This window comes from Microcaecilia unicolor, chromosome 1, assembly GCF_901765095.1.
Source record: "Microcaecilia unicolor chromosome 1, aMicUni1.1, whole genome shotgun sequence".
Lineage (NCBI taxonomy): Eukaryota > Metazoa > Chordata > Amphibia > Gymnophiona > Siphonopidae > Microcaecilia > Microcaecilia unicolor.
The window spans coordinates 748343966-748367688 of record NC_044031.1 but is presented as its reverse complement, the minus strand read 5'-3'; the positions used below and the strand labels follow the sequence as shown (position 1 = coordinate 748367688).

Genomic DNA, 23723 nt, shown 5'->3' with positions numbered 1-23723 from the left:
TGGTGGAGACGAGTTTGGAGCAGGGGCGTAGCCACGGGCGGTCCTGGATGGGCCCAGGCCCACCCACTTTTGCTAGCATCCCGCCTGTGACAGCCCCCTGCACTGACCTGAAGTGCGTTCTCCCTCCAATCCAGCACTGGCGATCATAGCCAGCCTTCTACCACGTCCAGCAGGAAGTTGCAGAGTAGGCGGGACGCGCCTGAGAAGAAGCTCCGACGATGCGCGCTGGACGTAGTAGAAGGCTGGCTATGATCGCCGGTGCTGGATTGGAGGGAGAACGTGCTTCAGGTCAGTGCAGGGGGCTGTTGCAGGCGGGGCGGTCACGGGTGGACACAAAATGTGGTGGCGGCGGGTGGGCGGACGGTGGAGAGAAAAGAGGTCTGTGCCCACCCAGTCCACCTCCAGGCCCACCCAAAAATTAATCACTGGCTATGCTACTGGTTTGGAGGACTCGTGCCTGGTTAAGCTTGACATACAGAAATCAATGGTGGAATCCAGTTGGAAGTGGTCAGACCATGGTACTGGCTTCCTTTTGAATGAACTGATCAAGCTATTAGGATAGGAAGTCATGAAGACTAATATATGGCCTTTTTCATGAGTCGCACCCTCGGAGAACGTAGTTAGTTCGCAGCCCTTCATGAACGATTTGAATTTCTGGACATTGGTGTCCGCATCATTTTCCAAGTGTAGGTTTAAGTCTCCCAGGAAGATAATCCTAGAAAATTAGGACGTGGCAGAAGAAGTAATCTCTACAAATCGAAGTTCTGCCTTGGACCAAGCTCCCGGAGGACAGTATTATTATTATTATTAGCATTTGTACAGCGCTACCAGATGCACACAGCGCTGAACACCTGACACAGAGAGACAGTCCCTGCTCAATAGAGCTTACAATCTAAAAATACAGTCAGTAAATGAGGAGTAGGGCAATTTGATTTGCCTCTTTTGAATCATTGCAGAATTTGCACAGCATATATTCCAGTTCAGGGAAAACTCCAGAACTAACTAAGGACACATGGAAAAAAAACTCTTAAATATAAGAGAAAGTCTGCCACTTTTTTTTACCCTGTCTTGGAGAGTGAAGAATAACCGGGTGGATAGATGTAAGGCAATATTGAACTATCAGCTTCTGTGAGCCACGTTTCTGATATAAACAGAGGAGTGTGGTAGCCGTGTTAGTCCACTCTTAAGATTATCAATAGAGATCAAACAAAATAAAACATGGAAAAGAAAATAAGATGATACCTTTTTTATTGGACATAACTTAATACATTTCTTGATTAGCTTTCGAAGGTTGCCCTTCTTCCTCAGATCGGAAATAAGCAAATGTGCTAGCTGACAGTGTATATAAGTGAAAACATTCAAGCATTACTATGACTGTCTGACAGGGTGGGAGGATGGAGGTGGGTAGGAGGTATGCATGGGGACAAAGCATATCATTGATATTCTAACAGGATGGGTGTGGATAGGTGAGGGGTGGGGTGATCAACAGAGAAATACAGCTTTATGGGCTAGGAACCCCAGATCCTTGTTAAGTCCTTTTAACACCCAACAGAAAGGACTTAACAAGGATCTGGGGTTCCTAGCCCATTATAAACCATAAAGCTGTATTTCTCTGTTGATCACCCGCCCCCCCCCCCCACGACATTGCCGCCCCCCTCCCGCCGCGAACCCGCCGCTGCTGCAGCCTACCTTTACTTTTGCTGGCGGGGGATCCCACTCCCCGCCAGCCGACGTCTTCTTCTCAGTCGCTTCCTGCTCTTCAATTTGTTTGCTGACGTCCTGCACGTACAACGTGCAGGATGTCAGCAAACAAATTGAAGAGCAGGAAGGACAGAGAAGACGTCAGCTGGCAGGGAGTGGGATCCCCCGCCAGCAAAAGTAAAGGTAGGCGGTGGCGGGTTCGCCGGGAGGGGGGTCCGGGGGTGAATCTGCGGGGGCCCCGGCCCCCTCAGGCCCCACGTAGCTACGCCACTGTTGCTCCCCACAGACCTGGCGTTGTTATAAATGGCGGGGACAGGAGTGAGTTGAGACTTGTGTTCCAAAGGAGAGATTTTTGGGGAGTAATTTCAAAAGATAATGAGTTTGTTTAGGCCATCGAATGTTAGCTATTTGGTTCTGGTCTGAAACCATAGAAGTGTTCTGATGGTATATATTGGCATTGTCTATCAGGTATCTGACATTACAGATAGGGTATTTCATAGTACAGTGTTTTCTAGACAGATTATAGATTACGGGGATAGGATTAGGCACTAAATTATCTGGTAAATTGCCACCCGACATGCTCAAAAGGGCTAAGCAAATCCGTGTGCCACTTCATGGTAATAGCTTTTGGAGCTAATTTAAGTCAGTTGGATTTAGTGCTCTTAGTACAGTGTTGTCTAGACGGATTATAGATTACGGGGATAGGATTAGGCACTAAATTATCTGGTAAATTGCCACCCGACAAGCTCAAAAGGGCTAAGCAAATCCGTGTGTGCCACTTCATGGTAATAGCTGTTGAAGCTAATTTAAGTCAGTTGGATTTAGTGCTCTTTATCAGTCCTAAATGTGTGCTGTTCGAGACTTCAGAACAGAGTCCTCCCTGAAGGTAGAAGCCACCGATGGTGAGAAGAGGTCATGGTGTCTCGAGAGCTCATAAGGTGGGGAAGTGTGGATGTGCCATTCTGGCAGACTCCAAAATAATGCTATGACTCTGTTATTAGGTTGGGTTCCTCTTTCAACTTGCCATTCTTCCATAGTCAGTCGTGCAGCAATAAGGGAGGGTTTAGCTACAATAGCACATTTGCCATTTTAAAGGAAACGTGCTATTTTTATAGTACTTTGATTTGAAGAGACACAGTGCGGGTGGCCCTTCCCCCAAAGCTTACGGTTTCAGCTTCAGCACCATGGAAACACTAGTGACTTCCCAAAGTGTAGGTACTGGTGCTAGGAGTGCAAGCTTCCATTGTACATGCGTCAAAAAACTATTCTCACCGTAAAAATTGTTCACACTCCTCAAGATGGATAGTGGGAGGATACAGAATGGAATTAAGATTTCCAAATCCAGCGCTCTGCTTTACCCCCCCCCCCCCTGCATTTTCTGTTTGACCGAAACTGTTATAAGGAACATTAAACATGCCACCCAGTTTGCATTCCGTTCCATCTCATATTGCAGAAAAATTAAGACAAGAATATTTTGTTTTTTTTACCATTGTTTTTGTTTGTTTGCTTTTAGTCCCTCCTGCTCCACTTGGGGTTCTAGTTCGGTTGGCAACCACCTTCTGTATCAGGACCCTTCAACTGCAATTATCTGGGGGAGATTTTCCCCTATTACATAAACCCTTCTCAGCTGCTCTGCCATTGCTGAGATACTCCTCAGGTGGGGGCTGGAAACAGCTTTACAAGTTAAGGAGAGACTGGTTTCAGGGCTTGAAGAGCTAATCAAACATGCAGTCCGATAAAAGTGGTATCATCTTCTTTTCATTGTTTTATTTCTATTTCTTATTTTGAGAATAAAGCAAGGTAGCGGCCAGGCAGCCTGCAAAAGAGGATTGAGTTAATCAAAAGTTTGAAACGTAACAGGTGAACAGTAGCTCCAGTCCTTGGAACTAAGAAACTTTCCCATACTGAAATTTCACTGATCGTTCCCTCCCCTCCCCCAGAGCATAAATATTCCGGAATAATGTCGCTGTGCTTTTCTCTTAATTTTTGTGGCATGCACAATCTTTGTACATTTCTAGGACGGTAGAGCAGGAGGCACCTGGCTCGGGGGGCGGGGAGGAAGAGATCTCGATGTCATTTTGTAAAAGAAAGGAACAGCTGCTGTTCCCTTTCCAGATTACACCACTCCCCTGTGAATCCCTGATCAAATGATTCATCACTACGTGGAGCAAAAACCCTTCCGGGTGTGGAGTCCTGTTTCCTGCACACATTCTGCAAAGCTACAGTGCAGGAGACTCAGAGGCGGCGAGAGAGAGGGATCAGAGGGCTACAGAGCCCTGGGCAACCTCTACCTCCCAGCCTTGGCCATTAAGCGATCTTGCGTTTGCTGGAAGGAGTCGTGGCTTGCGTGGAAGCCCGTGGCTGGAAGATGCCCGCTTTGCTGGTGGCACTGCTGGTTACGCTGCTGGCACACTCCGCAGCGGCGATCGGGGTGCAGCAGAGCAGCGAGCCCGAGCTGGGCCTGGCTGCCCCTGGGGCTTTGAACTCCAGCACGGATGCCACGGCCAAGAACGCCACCAAAGACACGCTGATGACCTACTTCGACTCCCTGTGGGACCTCTTCACCCTCAAAGTCACCGTGATCGTTGTGTGTGCCTTCAGCTCCTTGCTCGTGGTCTGCCTGGTGATCCGGATCTGCAGGTACCTCCGTCCTCGTGTCAGCTGCCACAGGTGGAGGCTACAGATCAGCCCCGCCCCCACTACCCCATGCTCTCTGTGGCTCTCTATGGGATTTATTTATTTACTACTACTACTATTTAACATTTCTAGAGCGCTACAAAGTGTACGCAGCGCTGTACAAACACAGAAGAAAGACAGTCCCTGCTCAAAGAGCTTACAATCTAATAGACAAAAAGTAAAGCATTTAAATTTAAAATATTTAAGCAGTCAAGCACAAGAGAACAGTCACAGAAGGACAGAAGATGTTGAAGGGTGGTCAGTGTGATTAGGTGTAACTCTGGTTGGAGTAGTGGGAGAAGGTGATAGGAGATATACTATAGGATGTCATTCTGAGGCCAGGCTAAGTCTAAAGCAGGAGAAGGTATTCTCTGCAGCCTATCTGTGAGATGGAAAATGCTCTCTGAAGCTGCTGCTATAAGTTGTTAGTTTTCTCTCCCTGAAAGAGATCCAAGCCACACCCACGAAGTTCAAACTGTCAGTGGGGAGGGTGAGGGGAGGAAATGGCAGTGCTTGATGAAAAAGAGAGCTCAGTTTGATAGGAGATATACTATAGGATATCTATATTTATTTGAGATCATTTATATCCCGCCTTTTGCCACAGATGTGCGGCCCCAAAGCGGCTTACAATGAACTAAGAAAATAAATTCAGTATAATGTAGGTATTTAGATTGCATGTGAGGATTTTTATCTGCTAATGGAGCTTTACCTCTGGTGTCCATTAAGGACTACTGCATAATGTTAATAAACTGTCATGTTGACCTCCAGTGCTTCACATAAGTAATTTTATCATGGGAATGTGCTTTTGAGAGATCCACTGTTGACTTAAGTTTTTTCTGTCAACTCTAAACCTTGAATGAAGTGTTTTTTTTCCGATTGTAGCCTTTTAAAACCAACTTTTCTTTTTTGTTTTTAAGGTTATTGTAATTGAGACAAAGCATTGAGAGATTTTTGCTCATTATTATTTTTTAGGTATTTATATGACTACTATTTGTTCCTTACCCCTATTAGGTTTGTGTTAAATAATGATCTCATATGGGCACTTGAACACTTTGTGATTGGTTATGACTTATTATTATTAGCTTGCCACTGTTACTTTTCCACCGACTTCTCTGTTTCCCTTTTCTATGTTTGTTTTATGAGAGTGAGAATGTAAGAAGGGGACACCTGTGTGTGGCTCGATTGAACGTGGGAACAGTACGATGCAGACTGAAGCATTTACCCTTTAGGGCCAGGTGCACTAAACTTAACCAGCCAGCAACGTGGTTTTTAAACCAGTTCTAGCCAGTCTAGCGAGGGTTCTCCCAGCCACACGGTAGCAGCTAACGAAAAGGGAATGCAAATGATATACAGGTTATTATAATGAGCTAATTAGTATTATAATGCGCATGCAAGGCAGATGCACAGCCGTTTTACTACTACTACTACTTATCATTTCTATAGCGCTACTAGACGTACGCAGCGCTGTACACTTGAACATGAAGAGACAGTCCCTACTGGACAGAGCTTACAGTCTAATCAGGACAGACAAACAGAACAAACAAGAGATAAGGACAAAGTAAAGCAAGATGCCGGAATCTCAAAAAGTAGCAAGATTCCATGCAGAATCCCAAAGAGTAGCAAGATTCTAGAATCCCAAAGGGTACCAAGATTCCGGAATCCTAGAGACTACTACTACTTATCATTTCTATAGCGCTACTAGACGTACGCAGCGCTGTACACTTGAACATGAAGAGACAGTCCCTGCTCCACAGAGCTTACAATCTAATTAGGACAGACAAACAGGACAGGTTTTCCGACCCCATGCACTGTGGAAAACCTAACGGGAGGTCTGCACCTCTCGTTGGGGCTGCGCGGGACGCATGCAGAGGAGGATGCCCATCGCAAAAATTGGAAGAACAAAAAACGTCCAGCTGCTAGTCAGGGACATCCTTTCAAGTGCCTAACACTTGGACGTCCTTCACTCAAAAAAAAAAAAAAAGGACGTCCCTGACGAGCACTTGGACGTTTTTTTTCTTCAGATTTTGTGATGGGTGTCCTTCTCTTAGACGTGTTTTTCTTACGAAATGACCACCGCCGGAGAGAATTGGGGATCGGGATGTGCAAGGACGCCCAAATCAAAACTATTTGGACGTCCCTTTCGATTATGCCCCCTCCAGGTGTCTCTCAGCCAATCACAGCGTGTTTAGCTGACACCAGTGGGAACAGATTGATGGGAACATTGGACACTAAAGGGTTAAGAAAGGGGACGAGAGGGGGTAGGAAGCTTTTGCAAAGCACTGTTGCACCCCTCCCCATTGCTCATCTGTGATGTTCCCTCTTGCTCTGCATGGGGGGAGGGGGGCAGTGTAATACACAAGTCCTAAATGAGGCTGTTTACTTTCCTGAACTGTATATGCACACTGGACAGATTAGTCCTAGCATTGCTTTCTGGCGATTCTGTTTCAGAGGTGCTATAGCTTTCCAAACAGGTCATGCTACTGTTTTTGTGGTCTTTGTGTTGAAAATGAATGGAGTCCAGCCTACTTGTTTTTACTAGCAGGTGCCCCAGGATTAATAGGACAGCCAGGGCCGGGTAGGGTGAGCAGGGCGGTCATGTAGGGAGCTTGCCACAACCTGTACCTCTGGAAGCCCTGAGCTGGGTCTGATGCCAGGGAGGAGCTAGAGAGTGTGGTTGCAACTGGAAGAGTTGTGGAGGAGTGGTCAAGTGGGTTGTAGCAGGGAGCTGGGAACCAGGGAAAAGCAGGATTCAAATAACACTCCTGCTCCTTAACCCTCCATTGTCAGGTGCCCATTTAGGGAAATAACCTACTATATCTGAATGTAACCTACCTTGAGTTACTCCTGAAAAAGATGTGAGCTAAATCCAAAATCTCTTTTGCTTTCCCTGTCCCATGTCAAACTCCTGCCTGCCTGCTGTTGGTAGAAGTGGTCGCCTCTCCTGCCTTGCAAGCTGCTAAAAGTGACAAACAAGGTTGCAAAAAGGCCCTTTACCTTTTGGGGGATGTGCCACCGTTACTGCAGGTACAAGAGATACCACTGACTTTTCCACCCAGGGCACCACCCACATCAGAGGCAGCCCTGAGTACAGTGTCCTGACCCACTGCTGATGGGACGTGGAAATCGAATCAGCTTTTTCAGCCTTAGAGAGGCGGGGTAAAAGGGGATTGTTACATTAACCCCCATTCCACTGTCTGTGATCTTGCTATGCAGATGAGCAGGGGGGAGGTTATGGTTTCCATTCTTGCATGGCAGGGTGTGCACTAAACTTTACCAGCAGGGAGTGTAAAAATGAAAAGTCTGGTTATTGTAAAAGTGTAGCCAGTTAAGGGTATTAAACAAGTGAGAGGAAGCAGATGTGCTGAGTGACATCGGGGGGGGGAGGGGGGGATAGGACAGGCACTCAACTGCGTTGTAGTTCCAGTGTTGCGTGCATTAGTAGAGGAGTGGCCTAGTGGTTAGGGTGGTGGACTTTGATCCTGAGGAACTGAGTTCGATTCTCACTTCAGGCACAGGCAGCTCCTTGTGACTCTGGGCAAGTCACTTAACCCTCCTATTTTGTGCCCGTTTAGAATAATGGCATATACAGGTATACAAGGTGATATTGTGGTAGAATGAGGTACATGTATGGCAGGTACAATTGGGGGGAACTTAGGGAGGGAAAGGGGGAAGAAGAGTCAGGTAATGTCCATTACGGTCTTTACTTACATTGTGTCGCCTCCATTGGTTTTTTTTTTTTTTTTTGTGTGTGTGTTGGGCACGTTACCTCGCCCAGTTCTACCTATTTGCTGTTTCAATCAGCTGTTGCCACCTGCACTGATTCCAGCTACTCATGTGGGTACTTTGAGCATGTGCAGAAATCTCAGGTTACTCCCTCACACTTCTGATCTGGTGCATCACAAGATCAGCAGTGAGAGGAAGGTACCAGTATAGGTAGTTGATATCAGAACAGGTGGCAATGGCTGAACCAGCTTCCATGACTCCTCATATAGTAGATGACGGCAGAAAAAGACCTGCACGGTCCATCTAGTCTGCCCAACAAGATAAACTCATATGTGCTACTTTTTGTGTATACCCTACTTTGATTTGTACCTGTGCTCTTCAGGGCACAGACCGTATAAGTCTGCCCAGCACTATCCCCGCCTCCCAACCACCAGCTCTGGCATAGACCGTGTAAGTCTGCCCAGCACTATCCCTGCCCCCCAACCACCAGCCCCTCCTCCCAACCACCGGCTCTGGCACAGACCGTATAAGTCTGCCCAGCACTATCCCCGCCCCCCAACCACCAGCCCCTCCTCCCAACCACCGGCTCTGGCACAGACCGTATAAGTCTGCCCAGCACTATCCCCGCCCCCCAACCACCAGCCCCGCCTCCCATCCACCGGCTCTGGCACAGACCGTATAAGTCTGCCCAGCACTATCCCCGCCTCCCAACCACCGGCCCCGCCTCCCACCACCGGCTCTGGCACAGACCGTATAAGTCTCCCAGCACTATCCCCGCCCCCCAACCACCAGCCCCTCCTCCCAACCACCGGCTCTGGCACAGACCGTATAAGTCTGCCCAGCACTATCCCCGCCTCCCAACCACCAGCCCCGCCTCCCACCACCGGCCCTGGCACAGACCGTATAAGTCTGCCCAGCACTATCCCCGCCTCCCAACCACCAGCCCCGCCTCCCACCACCGGCCCTGGCACAGACCGTATAAGTCTGCCCAGCACTATCCCCGCCTCCCAACCACCAGCCCCGCCTCCCACCACCGGCCCTGGCACAGACCGTATAAGTCTGCCCAGCACTATCCCCGCCTCCCAACCACCAGCCCCGCCTCCCACCACCGGCCCTGGCACAGACCGTATAAGTCTGCCCAGCACTATCCCCGCCTCCCAACCACCAGCCCCGCCTCCCACCACCGGCCCTGGCACAGACCGTATAAGTCTGCCCAGCACTATCCCCGCCTCCCAACCACCTCTATCCCAACCCAACTATCCTCCTCCTCCTCTTCCTCCTGTCTCAGCTCTTTCTCTGCCACTGTGGACCTGCCAAAATTCAAACATGGGTCAGGTGTGGCCTGCATGCTGCAGTTTTGGGACCTCTGTGCTAGATGAATCAGGGATGTTGTAAATCGGGAACTTCTGAACAATTGCAGAAAAGAAGAAAACGCGCTGAATCAGACCCTCCGTATCGTAAACAGTGCCGTTTATATAACAGACTTTTTGGACTCGGCATTGGAATGCAAAAAATATTTGTTTACATTTTTGTTTTATAATAGTTACAGCAACTGCTTGGTAGTTCCAGTCAATAGATACATTGTTACAGAGAATCGTACATTTTCTTCTATGGCTCTTCTGTGCCTCTTGGTAAAAGACTAAATTTAAGGGAGCTGCGAAGCTCCGTTTTGTATAGGGGCTCTGCATATGGGGAAATAGGTCAGTCAGGTTGCGAGGTTCACGTTTGCTCAGTGCTTTGTAAAACACGAAGCATTGTGAAGCGTATGTCGTGTAAGGATGCCAGTAGATACTTCACATGAAGGTTTACTGGCATGGAGCAATTTTGCAAAAAGTATACGTATTTTTATTTTTTTTAATTTCAATTTCTGTTTATTGTGAGTCATATAGTCCATTACAGCAAAGTAAATATAGAAATAAAGCATTATACAAAATTTGAACTTGTTGTAACAACCAGTGCAACGTATGTTGGATATACTTTAAACTCTAACATATCTACCAACTCTGCTAAATGCAAGGAATTTTGCTCACATTTTCTCCCCCTACCTCCCCCCTCCCCCCTCCCTCCTTCCCTTAATAGTGAGATACATGTTAGCAAACATATACACTAAATTTCTCACAGGGTTTCACTTGTTCATAAGGTGTCCTTTCCCGGCTGGCGTGAGCGTTTGCCAAAAGGGTGTCCAAACACGAAAGAAGGCAGATTCTGAAAACTTTGAATCAGACCTAGCCACTCTCCACTCAAACTTCATATAGTCAATCATTTTACTGCGCCATTGTTGGATTGTAGGGCTTTTGGAGGAGATCCATTCTTTCAATATGACTGCTTTAGCTGTTGTAGTTGCTCTGCGTACAAATCCTTTGTACCCTGCTGGTATGGGGATGGTCAGTAATGGTTTTCCAAACAATAGAAGGGGAGTGCGTTTCCATGATGTGTGCCACAATGTCGAGGTATACTTTAATAAATTAGACCAGAAGGCTGTTATCTTGGGACAGGACCAAAACATATGGCCCAGAGTAGCGCCCTGGGCTAGACACTTAGGGCACGCACCATCCGGGGACACTCCTGCATGGAAAAAAAAGTATGCATATAAAAAAGTGCAGCTTCACATATATGCTGGCCCAATTTTCAAAACCTGTGGGTGCAATTCTGTAGCATAAACAATGCTCCTATTATGTGCCCGTTTAGAATAATGGCATATACAGGTATGCATTTATGTGTAAGCGTATGTACACACATACCAAAATTCCAGTTAAGTATTAATTCTGTAAATACTTGACTCGCAGAGCATGTATTTTACATCTGGGCATCCCTCTGAGGAAAGGCTAAAGCGGCTAGGGCTCTTCAGCTTGGAGAAAAGACAGCTGAGGGGAGATATGATAGAGGTCTATAAAATAATGAGTGGAGTTGAATGGGTAGATGTGAATCGTTTGTTTACTCTTTCCAGAAATATTAGGACTAGGGGGTACGCAATGAAGCTACAAAGTAGTAAATTTAAAATGAATTGGAGAAAAAGCTTCTTCACTCGACATGTAATTAAACTCTAGAATTCGTTGCTAGAGAATAGAGAATGAGCAGTTAGCTTAGCAGGGTTTAAAAAGGTTTGGATGGCTTCCTAAAGGAAAAGTCCACAGACCATTATTAAAATGGACTTGGGGAAAATCCACTGCTTATTTCTAGGATAAGCAGCATAAAATGTATTGTACTTTTTTGGGATCTTGCCAGGTACTTGTGACCTGGATTGGCCACTGTTGGAAACAGGATGCTAGGCTTGATGGACCTTCAGTCTGTCTCAGTATGGCAATACTTACTGTATGTACTTATGTGGATGGAGCTCACAAGTGCATACTTTACATGTGTATGTTGCCGTATATGTGAAAATGATTTTCTGAAATTACGTCCAAAAAGTTAATTATTTATTTTCCTATATGTATCTGTGGACTTTTTAGTTGGATATCTTGCGTTAGGGTTTCAGAGTCCTGAGATCTGGAAGGTTTTCCAGTTCTGAAGAATGGTTTCTGGCTTATTTATTTATTTATTTATTTTTTTTAGTGTGAGGTTTAATTCTCCTCTTTTGGCCTATTTTTGTGTTCACAGTAGGGTCAGGGTAGCAGGATGTTAATATGTAAAAAAGTATATACCACCGTCAATGAGCAAATCCATTCAAAGTGTCTTATAATAATTCCTTGCATGCCAAGAGGAGACCGTGCTCCGTTCATGTATCAGACCTTCCATTGTTGATCTAGGCTGAAAAGTGAATCATTAATGGTCACATGGTTATGCCAGTGGCTGTCCTATGATACAAACTTTCCAGGGTCTTTGATGCTGTGTGGGCCACTCAGGCAAGACTCAAACTGGAAAAGTGCATTCCTACCAACATTTTTCAGCAGACATAATGTTGGAGGGACAGGTTGCTGGTGGGGGATTTCCAAGAACATACCCCCTTATTCTATAAAAGGTTGCTTAAATTTAAGTACCATATGTGCACCTAAATTTATAGAATACTGCTCTTTACATGGGTAAGTGTACATTTAACACCTGTTATGTCCTACCCTTGCTGATATCACTTCCTGTTTCCTCACTGGCAGGATGCAGCAAAAGGAAGTCTGTGCAGCCAATACGGGCAGCAGATACAGAAACATGTTGATAGATAAAGGCCAAATGACCCATCCAGTTTGTCCATTCACAGCATCCACGATCTCTTCCTCTCCCTAAGTGATCCCACGTGATTGTCCCACACTTTCTTGAATTCAGACACTTTGCTTGTACCACCTCCGTTGGGAGGTTGTTTACACATATCCACAACCCTTTCTGTAAAAAAAATATTTCCATAGATTACTCCTGAGCCTACAACCTTTTAACCTTTTCATCCTGTGTCCTCTCATTCTATTGTTTTCCTTCATTTGCAATAGACTCACCTCCTGTACATTAGTGCCACAGAGATATTTAAATAGTCTCTTTCATATTCCTATTTCCCCGCCTTTCTTCCAGAGTATTTATATATTGCTTAGAGGTAAGCAGTTTACAGTTTAATTTTACAGGTACTGGGACTGTCCCTAGTGGACTCACAATCTATGTAGTACATTATACAGTGATACCTCGGTTTTCGTTGATAATCCATCCGAAAACAATCTGCGAAACCGACGAAAACCGAAGCAATTATTTCCATATGGATTTGTTTGGCTAGACGCGCGGGGTGATGCTCACACAACGAGAAACAATGCCACACTGAGCAGGAGAACGCATGGGTTCCCCTTTGTTTTCACAAAATTAGCAGCGACGTCACGTGGGCAGGGCCGACGAAATCCGAGACAAATTTTTCGTGGAAAAAAATCAACAGAAACCGACGATAACCGAAGTCAACGAAAACCGAGGTATAACTGTACTACTATTGTACCTTGGGCAATGGAGGGTTAAATGACTTGTGCAGGGTCACACAGAGCTGCAGAGGGAATTGAACCTTGTTCCCCAGGTCTGCAACCCGCTACGCTAACCATTATGCCACTGCTCGCGCCTCATTTCTTCCAGTGTATACATATTTAGGTCTATAAGTCTGTCCCCATTCGCTTTATGACCACTGACCACTTTTGTAGCCGTCCTCTGTACTGACTCCATCCTGTTTATATCTGTTATAGCTGTGGTCTTCAGAACTGCACACAGAATTTTAAGTGAAGCCTCACCAGAAACTTATACAAGGGCACTATCACCTCCTCTTTCCTGCTAGCCGTTCCTCTCCCTGAGCATCCTTCTGGCGCTGACCGTCGCCTTTTCTACCTGTTTGGCCACCTTAAGATTATCAGATATGATCACTCTCAAATCCTGTTCTTCTTTCGTGCACAGAAGTACTTCTCCTAAACGGTACTGCTCCCTTGGATTTTTGCAGCCCAAGTGCATGACCCTACATTTTTTTATCATTGAATCTTAGTTGCCCATTTCTGGACCATTTTTTTCAAGCTTTGCTAGATCTCTCATGTAAGCCACACTGAGCCCGCAAATAGGTGGGAAAATGTGGGATACAAATGCAATTAAATAAATAAATAAATCCACACCTTCTGATGTGTCTTGTGATAGAGTCACATCCAGGATAGTTGGGTTAAGGCAGTTTCAGTCTGAAATACAAGTCCCAGAAGGCATTGCAGGCAAGGAACCAGGGGGGTGAGATGAAGAACCCGGACTGGACTCCTAGCTGCAATGGGAGAAGACATAGGTGTAAGCTGGCAGGACGTGTAGATGGGCTACCACTAGGGGGAAAGAGAGTTAGGAAACCCTGTGTGCAGGAGCTCATCATTAGTCTAATGCTTAACTCAGCTGGTATGGGTGTGTAGAGAAGCTAATGGAAGGAGAATGATTGGTTGTGAGAGCAGAAGCCAGGGATTGATTAGGCAGGTGGGAAGGAGTCCCAGGGGAGAGAAGCAGTTGTAGGCTGAAAACCCTTGGGTAAGAGAGGTCCCTAAAGTACTGAAGCAGGCTGAAATCCCTTGGGTGTGAGGAAGTCCCAAAAGTATTTGCAGGCTGAAAACCCTTGGGTAAGAGAGGTCCCTAAAGTACTGAAGCAGGCTGAAATCCCTTGGGTGTGAGGAAGTCCCAAAAGTATTTGCAGGCTGAAAATCCTTGGGTAAGGGAGGTCCCTAAAGTATTGAATTTACCAGTGAAGCTGATGCAGGGTGAAATCCCTTGGGTATGAGGAGTCCCTAAAGTATTGAACTCTCCTGAAGGTAAAGAAAGTAGAAGGTAGAAACTGCTGCGTTGTGATTTAACTGTGATGATGAATTGAATGAACTGCTTCTATTTGGAATTGATCTACTGTTTATTGTGCACTGGATAAAGAGCCCAGACTGGAGCTGACTGTGAGCCTGTATTGAATCCTGGTGTGTGCTGATAGCCTACTGCTTAAAGGGGACTATTTGCCACACACTTTCAGGTGGCTTATATGTGCTTAAGATGGAAGGTGAATGCTGCTGTTGGAACTGTGTATCAGGTCTACTAGAAACCTGCATGGAATAAAGTCTTTAAGATTGAAGTTGCGGGTGGACATTTATTTCTTGACTGTACCCGGAGCCTGTGGCTGGAGGAGATTGTTCTATCCTTGGCTGCACCTAGAGGTACTGGGTTACAGTCTACCCTATTACAGAGATTGGTATCATCTGCAGAGAGGCAAACCTTACCAGACAGACCTTCGCAGTATCATTTGCAAAGATGTTACAAAGAGCCGGCCCAAGGACCGATCCCTGTGGTGCACCACTGGTAACATCCTTTTCCTCGGAGTAAACCATTTATCACTACTTACTGTCTCCTCCCACTTAACCAGTTTCTAACCCAGTCAGTCACTTTAGAGCCTGTGTGGAAGTGCGTTAAAGGCTTTGCTAAAATCTAAGTCCTTCACATCTAGCGCTTCCTCGAAATCTAAACTGTTTGGCTGTCCACTTTGGTTATTAATTAGGTTTGTCTGACAAGACCTTTAGTAAAACCTTGTTGCTTTGGGTCCTGTAGTCCATTTGATTCTAGATACAATCCTCTGCTTTAGAAGTGTTTCCATTAATTTGCTCGCCACAAAGGTCGGACTAACAGGCCCGTAATTCTCAACCTCCTGCTTTTGTGGAGAGTAACCACATCCACCCTTCTGCAGGCCTCTGCGACCACACCAGACTAAAGCATTGAAAAGGTTGAACAGTAAAGCTGCCAGAACTTCCTTAAGTTCCTTGAGTACCTTCGGATGCATCCTCTCAGGCCACATCACTTTGGCTACTTTTAGGTTAGCTAGCTCCTCAGTCTTCTGAGAACCGGTCTGGGTCTGTCAGACATCCGTTCCCATTAGTGTTTTCTACGGTCCAACTTCCGGTCCTTCATCTGTGAACACGTAAGTTCCTCTCCTTCAACCTTGAGCCTCTCAATTCTGTTTTGGCAATTTCTTCCATCACTTACATATCTAAAAAAAAAATGTCTTGTTCCCCCAATTTTACCGTGTTGGTTCTTTTCTTCCATTTGCATCTTCTGGTGAGGGCTCTGAGGTGGGGGGTGTTTCAGAGAGAGGAGTTGTTGGAGTTCGGTTATTGGTGTTGCCTTTTCCTGGGAACTGGTTCCACTATCTGTGCCCTTTCCATGAAGAAATACTTTCTAATATTATTCTGATTCTCTTATGACCTCTCATTATTGAACTTCCTTTGTAGTGAAAAGTGCTTTTTCTTTTTTTTCTTTTGTTCCTTAGTAACATCTCACTATTCACTTGCTTCTGTGATAACACCCCTTCCTTTTTCTTCTACTGGATACATAATTTAGGTCTTTCTTGGAGCATCACACAGATTCTCTCGCTAATTGTGAGGACCATAATCCAGAATGTCTATCAGGCTTATTTTCGAAAGTGATCGGCGGGCATCTTCCGACATAAATTGGGAGATGGCCGGCGATCTCGCAAAAGAGGCGAAATCGGTATAATCAAAAGCTGCTTTTTTGACACCATCGCCGCTTTCCCGTCACCAAGCCAGCGAAAGTTCAAGGGGGAGTGTCTGCGGCGAAGCGAAGGCGGGACATGGGCGGGCATGGGCGTGGCTACCCGATGGCCGGCTTTTGTGGATAATGGGAAAAAAAAGCGGCGTTAATCAGTATTTTGCCGCTTTTACTTGGTCCTTTTATTTTCACGACCAAGCCTCAAAAAGGTGCCCCAACTGACCAGATGACCACTGGAGGGAATGAGGGATGAACTCCTTGTACTCCCCCAGTGGTCACCAACCCCCTCCCACACTAAAACAATAAAACTAAAAACCTTTTTTGCCAATCTCAAATGTCATACCCAGCTCCCTGACAGCAGTATGCAGGTCCCTAGAACAGTTTATGTTGGTTGCAGTGGACTTCAGGCAGGCGGACCCAGGCCCATCCCCCCCTACCTGTTACACTTGTGGTGGTAAGTGTTGAGCCCTCCAACCCCCCCCCTTCACCCATAAGGACTATGGTAGTGGTGTAGAGTTGTGGGGAGTGGGTTTTGGGGGGTATTTGGGGGGCTCAGCACCCAAGGTAAGGGAGCTATGCACAGGGGAGGTATTTGTATATTTTAAAAAAATTTTTAGAAGTGCCCCCTAGGGTGCCCGGTTGGTGTCCTGGCATGTGAAGGGGACCAGTGCACTACAAATGCTGGCTCCTCCCACGACCAAATGCCTTGGATGTCGCCGGCATTTTTTCCCATTATCGCTGAAAAACAAAACCCGCCATCTCAAACCCGGCTAACTCTGGCATTTGGCCGGGCTAAACCGTATTATCGAAAAAAAAAAGAGGGCCGGCCATCTTTTTCAATAATATGGTTCCGGCCATCTGTAGCGCCGCCGCCAAAATAGATCACCAGCGACGTTCAATTATGCCCCATCTATGTCTTATTTCTGAGGTTTTTGTCTTTGATGGAGGTGAACCTGTCAGTTTCCTTCCTCACCTTCGAACCACCAAGGCCGAGATCTGGAAACCTGAGCCTTCCTTTACAACTATGAGGGGAGTTTTCCTACTATTTTGTATCCCCCACCCCAACTCACTTAGGCCCATCCTTGTAGTGCCAGTTCTGGGCTGTGGGGCCACACATCTGGGCTCCTTTCAGAAAACCCCACAATCCTGGGCCCTCAGTCCAGCCACTTGGTGTCACTTTTGCACAGTGCCTGTGAGCCCTGTCTCGGAAGCATTCTGACATGTCCTGGCCGGCTGTTAATATTTTATATGGCACCAGATTTTTGTAATCCTAAAATCAGTCCATTAAAAAAAAATTCGGATTTGATTCTTTTAACTCGTACTGAAATCTATTTTTGAACTCCAGCTATAACTTGCCACTTAATGCCGGGCAGTGCCTGGAATAGGCCTTCCTGCCTTACATAACAGCTGTCCAAAAATGGACCCATCTTTTTCTGCAAACAAGGCTTTTAAATAGGCCATTGGAGAAACAGGACGATAAAAAAATATATAAACATAGCTAGGAGGAGTGGCCTAGTGGTTAGGGTGGTGGACTTTGGTCCTGGGGAACTGAGGAACTGAGTTAGATTCCCGGCATAGGCAGCTCCTTGTGACTCTGGGCAAGTCACTTAACCCTCCATTGCCCCATGTAAGCCGCATTGAGCCTGCCATGAGTGGGAAAGCGCAGGGTACAAATGTAACAAAAATAAAATAGATACTATTGGAGATTCTACATGGAATGTTGCTACTATTGGAGATTCTACATGGAATGTTGCTATTCCACTAGCAACATTCCATGTAGAAGGCTGCGCAGGCTTCTGTTTCTGTGAGTCTGACGTCCTGCACGTACGTGCAGGACGTCAGACTCACAGAAGCAGAAGCCTGCGCGGCCACATTGGTGATCTGCAGGGGCCGACTTCTACATGGAATGTTGCTAGTACAATAGTGGAGGAGTGGCCTAGTGGTTAGGGTGGTGGACTTTGGTCCTGGGGAACTGAGGAACTGAGTTCGATTCCCGGCATAGGCAGCTCCTTGTGACTCTGGGCAAGTCACTTAACCCTCCATTGCCCCATGTAAGCCGCATTGAGCCTGCCATGAGTGGGAAAGCGTGGGGTACAAATGTAACAAAAAAAAAAAAATATATATATATATATATATATTTAACGTGAAAGAGGAAAGGTAGCAAAATACATTTTGCTGCGAATGGAAAAGCTGGCTATGGTTTATTATGCTTTGATATATTGTTTTTTGATAATCATGTCAGAATGGTTTACAATAATAAAAACAATTTAAAAAAGATGAAATTATTTAACAGAAGAAAAAGCCAGGATTATAGGTCTGATCGGTAGGGATGCTGCTGTCTTCCTTTGCAGGGAACTTTTAAGAAGCAATTTGGTTAAAATAAAATTGGGTTAATATTCAGCTGATGGCAATCAGTGTTTTTTTTAAATGCTGACCATTGCTGGTTACATGAGCCCTGGATATACAGTGCCAGGCCCCGAGCTGATACCAGACTGAGTTTCTGGGGCTAGTTGTCCCACTGCTGGCTGTCGGAGCTTATTTATTTATTTATTTATTTATTGCATTCGTATCTCACATTTTCCCACCTCTTTGCAGGCTCAATGTGGCTTACAGTGTGTCGTTGTTAGTAGATAGTAGTAGAATGAGAGCTAACAGTTAGTGTTACATAATAGAGTAGGTTATGCGGGGCCCAGCCAATATTCAGCCGAGGCTGGGACCCTGACTATCGGCTGGCACCCATGTAGTTTCTGAAATCCTTCTGTTACTTCTCCAAGCCCCCTCCCATCCCCTCATTCCATTCTCCCTCCCAGCCCATGACTTTAAGAAACCCTTGTTAAAAAAAAAAAAGCCCCCAAATGCATCAACCAAATGAAAAATACAAAAGAATAGGGAAGGGCCAATATGATTCCAACAGAAGGGCAAACGTTTATTTAAAATATAAAATGGACTCTATGTAATCCTGCATTTCAGCACTGATTGCATCTGCTTCAGGAGTCAAACAATTCAATCCAGTGGACAAACTGACAGCGACTTTTGTGTCTTAGCTGCCATAATCTTAGCATATGGTTTCGATATTGGAATTATTGGGTTACATTGGCAATCATTCTCTGGATTATTGACCTTTTTTTTTTTTAATTTTAAATCTTGGGTTTGTCCACTGAATTGAATTGTTTGACCCTTGAAGTTGGCGCCTTCAGCCCCGAAACACAGGACTACATTGAGTTCATTTTATATTTTAAATAAACGTTACCTTTTAAAAACCCTTCCCACTTTTCCTCCTCCCAGTCTTAGTAGCCCCCCCCCCCCCCCCCCAGACCTAGCTCAGATCCCTGGTGGTGCAGTGGGGGCTGCCTCAACCTCTTGTACTACCATGGTAGGAGTCTGGGAGCCTCTCTCCTACAGGGTTTCTCCCACTGAATATCGGCCCCTATAATTTACTTTAATATAATTCTCACACTGTTGTGATGCAGTGTCGGGAAAAGCAGCTTATTAATTCAGAACTCTGTAAAACCCGGTCTACAAAGACATCTCGGGTGCATAAGGAGAGGGATGACCAGCAGGAAAAAAAGAGGTGATAGTGCCCTTGTACAAGTCTCTGGTGAGGCCCCATTTAGAATATTGTGTGCAGTTCTGGAGACCGCACTTAACGGAAAGATATAAACAGGATGGAGTCGGTCCAGAGGGCAGCTACAAAACTGGTCAGCTGTCTTGGTCATTAAACATATAGGGACATGAACCTCAAACATGTATATGCTGGAAGAGAGGAGGGAGAGAGGGGATCTGATAGAGACGTTTAAATACCTCGGTGGCATTGATGTACAAGAGGTGAGTTTTTTTCAAATGAGGGAGCATAAGATGAAGTTAAGAGGAAATAGGCTTAGGATGAATCTGAGGAAATACTCTTTCACAGAAAGGGTGGTAGATGCGTGTAATGGCCTCTCGGTGGAGGTCGTACAGATGAAGACTGTGTCAGAGTTTAAGAAGGCGTGGGACAGACACGTGGGATCTCTTAGGAAAAAGAGGAGTTAGTGGCTGAGGATGGGCAGACTGGATGGGTCATGCGGCCCTTATCTGCCCGTCATTTTTCTCTGTTTCTATCTCAGACTTTCACAAAAAAGATAACTGTACATTAATGGGGGTCCCATAGCCTGATATCTGACACAACGTTGCTGCAGAGCTCATTTGTAAACATAACAACTGGCTAGAAACAGACTACTAACATCTGGGAGATCACAGCAAACCCAAATTAGCTTTGTTTCCAAAATTTGCCTTGACTTGGCGCATGATAAGTTAAATAGAGCCCATCTGATTCCAATCACATTAATTAAGTGGATTAAAATATTCCTGATGAAAGAGAAATTTAATGCAAAGATGTAAATGTGCTGAACATTTAGGCGGATAAAGTTATTCAAAGATTCAGGCTGTAGAAAACTTCAGTGTATTTGAATATTAATTAGGTCATTATCTAAACCTGCCCCTTCTCCTCAGTGCCAGTCTTTTAGGCTCCTTTTTTAGGTGAAGAAGAAAAACAATCTTTCCCTAACCACTTGTGAAGATTAAACATATAAGTGAGAGGCCACTAGCCCTTTTCTACTGAATCATCATCTTCAGTATCTCTTATCCCATATGGTCTCGAAAGAAAAAGGAAAAATAAATATTCCAACAAGGATCATGGGAACTTTATGCAAATGAGTTACTTTGGTAGCAAGCCCTCACTTTTTTTTTTCTTCTTATAACCCAGTTTATCTGGGCAACAATTTAGGATACAGCAGTGGCGTAGCCAGACAGCCAGTTTTGGGTGGGCCTGAGCCCAAAGTGGGTGGGCACAAATTTTTCTCTGCTCCGCCCTCCCTCCAGCACTATACCCACCATTTCTCCCTCCTCTCCACCCCTATGCCTACCATTTCTCCCCCTCCCCACCTATCCCCTCTGTATGCAGCATGTGTCCCTCCCCTCCACCTCATACACAGCCAAGACTCCTCCCTTCCTCACCCCTCCACCCCTTTGCTGCATCTCTCCCTTTTTCCCCGTGCATCTCCCTCACCCACCAACCAAGCCTCATCTTTCCATCTTCCCTCCCCCCTGTGTAGCATCTTTCTTTCCATCTTCCCTTCCCCCTGTGCAGCTGCTGTGTCCCCCGTCTTCCCTCCCCCCCCTCCCGTGCAGCTGCAGCATCTCACCCTCCTTGCAGGCCCGGCCAGCAGCAGTGTTCCTGACGGTGATTCTACTCGCAGGCTCCACTCGCAGTCGCAGCGATTCCCACACGCTGCCTGCCGGCTGCCGCTCAACAATCTCCTTGCGCTACTAGGCGCTAACCTGGACGTCTCTCCTGCAGAGGAGAGACTTCCGGGTTAGTGCTTAGTAGCGCAAGGAGATTGAGTGGCAGCCGGCACTGGCAGACAGCGTGTGGGAATCGCTGCGAGCGGAGCCTGCGACTGGAATCGCCGTCAGGAACTTTGCTGCTGGGCGGGCCTGACCCGAAATTGGGTGGGCGGCCGCCCGTGGCTACACCCCTGGGATACAGTTTTTAGTACTATGGAGAATCCTCTTAATCCTTTGCTTTTTTAGACAGTCTTATTTCAAACATAAATAAGAAATAAGCATAGGTGCTTGAAAAACTCTCAGCATTCAAAGAAAAACAAAATATCTCAGATAACCAAGGTTTGGCCCCTCACACACACACTCCTAATGAAGCAGCCTGGAACTCCATTATGCACCCTCCCCAATTCTGCTAGCATAGAAGCAAAAACCAAAAGCCTCTTACAAGGTAACTGTTTGATCAGCTCTTCACTTTATCAGATGCTGCTTAAGTGTGTATTGCTATTTCCGTCTCCTCATTTGCCTCAGGGCAGGGGCGTAGCCACACAGCAAATTTTGGGTGGGCCTAGGCAAGAAGTGGGTGGGCACCAATGCTTCTCTCCACCATGGCAGTCTGCAGCAGGCAGGCGCTGAAAACCTAGAATATGCAGGTGTCGATATCGTGGGAGTAGCATTTTCATTACTATCAGGGGGAAGTCTTCAGCTAGCAGAGATTGGGATCCCCACCAGCTACTACTAAATGTGTATTACTGTTGGGTGGGCCTGAGCTCTATGTGGGTGGGCCCTGGCCCACCCCAGCCCACCTGTGGCTACGCCACTGCCTCAGGGAGAATAGGAATTGAGTTCTCACATTCCTTGCGCTTTTCACATAATTCCTCTGTCACAGGGAACTCATCCACTTCCATGGGCTGGGTAAACTCCTCCTCCCCCCCCCCCCCCAGGTGATAGGAGTTATGTAGCCCTCCCTCTTCTGAAAAAGCCTTACTCCCATTGGGCGGTACGACCAGGATCTTTCCTGAACTTTCTTTCCCTTTCTTTGGTTGCCAGTTAACTGTTCCTTAACAGACCCCAGACGCCCTCTGCTGGCTGCACTTGATTTGCTGGGGCTATCTTCATTCCATTGAGTAGAGAGGTGTGGTAGCCATGTTAGTCCACTTTTAAAGGTAATCAATAGAAATCAAACAAAATAAAACATGGAAAAGAAAATAAGATGATACCTTTTTTTATTGAACATAACTTAATACATTTCTTGATTAGCTTTTGAAGGTTGCCCTTCTTCGTCAAATCGGAAATCAAATTCGGGTATACATAAACTCATTTTTACATGTTATGTAATACTTTTATATCTTGTTTGGCAGGCAGACTGGACCGTTCAGGTCTTTATCTGCTATCATTTACTATGTTCCTATAGGATGGAAATTTTTGATACACTCACAGTGGTGTGCTGGGAAATTTTTAACAGGTTCTCTCTCTGGGTGTAACCAGCCCTTAAATTTTTTTTTTTTGGGGGGGGGGGGACTAGAGGGGCAATGCATTACTCTCTCTGCCCCCTCCCCCCATGCAGGCATGTCTTTGCTGGTGGGGATGCTGAGCCCCATCAGCCAAATAAATTGGCTACTGCCACTGTCCGCTGCTTGTTTCTAGCTCTGAGCAGCATGCCAAGAATTCTCTCACATACTTGCATGAGAAGTCCTGGCATGCTGCTCAGAACTAGACACGAGCAGTGGCAGTCCATTTTTTTGGCTGGCGGGCTTGGTATCCCTGCCAGCAAAGGTAAAGGAGTTCAGAGATGCCAAGGGTGGCCCATCTCAAAGCTGAAGCTTTACCACCAACTGTGCTGGAGATTGAAGACAAATAAGTGAGGTTTTTCTCATGAGCCCCAGCCATGTCTAAAACCAGTTCTGGCAGATGCACATTCCAAAAACTGACATATTCTAATCAATAAATAGAAGAAAAAATTCTTTTTTCTACCTTTGTTGTCTGGTCATTTTATTTTTCTTACTGTGTTGGTTCCAGTCTCTAGTTTCTGCTTTCCTCTTTCTTCTCTTAACACTTTTGGCAAAAGTACATTTGGCACTTCCTTTCTCTCCATGCCCACCATCTATCTTCTCTCCCAAGTCCACCACCTCTTGCCCTCTCCCTTCCTTATTCCCCTCAATGATCTTTTTTTTTCCTGTCCAGCACTTCTCGTGCTCATTGCCCCCCCCCCCCATGCAGTACCACTCTCCCTCCCTGCCCTTCCTAATGCAGCACCTCTGTCCCTCTCTACCCCTCCTGATATAGCACGTCTCTCCCTCCTTGCCCTCCCAAGCAGTATTTGTCTCCCTCGTGTTGTTGACCACTCCCCCCATGCAGCACCA

General features: G+C 46.1%; 1 protein-coding gene across 1 annotated transcript in view; it reads left to right on the top strand.

Annotated features, from left to right (window-relative positions):
* The first annotated feature begins 3867 nt into the window (after window positions 1–3867).
* LOC115459893 (membrane protein FAM174B-like) overlaps window positions 3868–23723 on the top strand; it is a 54775-nt gene continuing 34919 nt past the window's right edge. Inside the window, exon 1 of the mRNA XM_030189718.1 lies at window positions 3868–4341. Within this exon, the coding sequence (XP_030045578.1) occupies window positions 4070–4341 (272 nt within the window). The 5' untranslated portion in view covers window positions 3868–4069. The remainder of the gene's footprint in view (window positions 4342–23723) is intronic.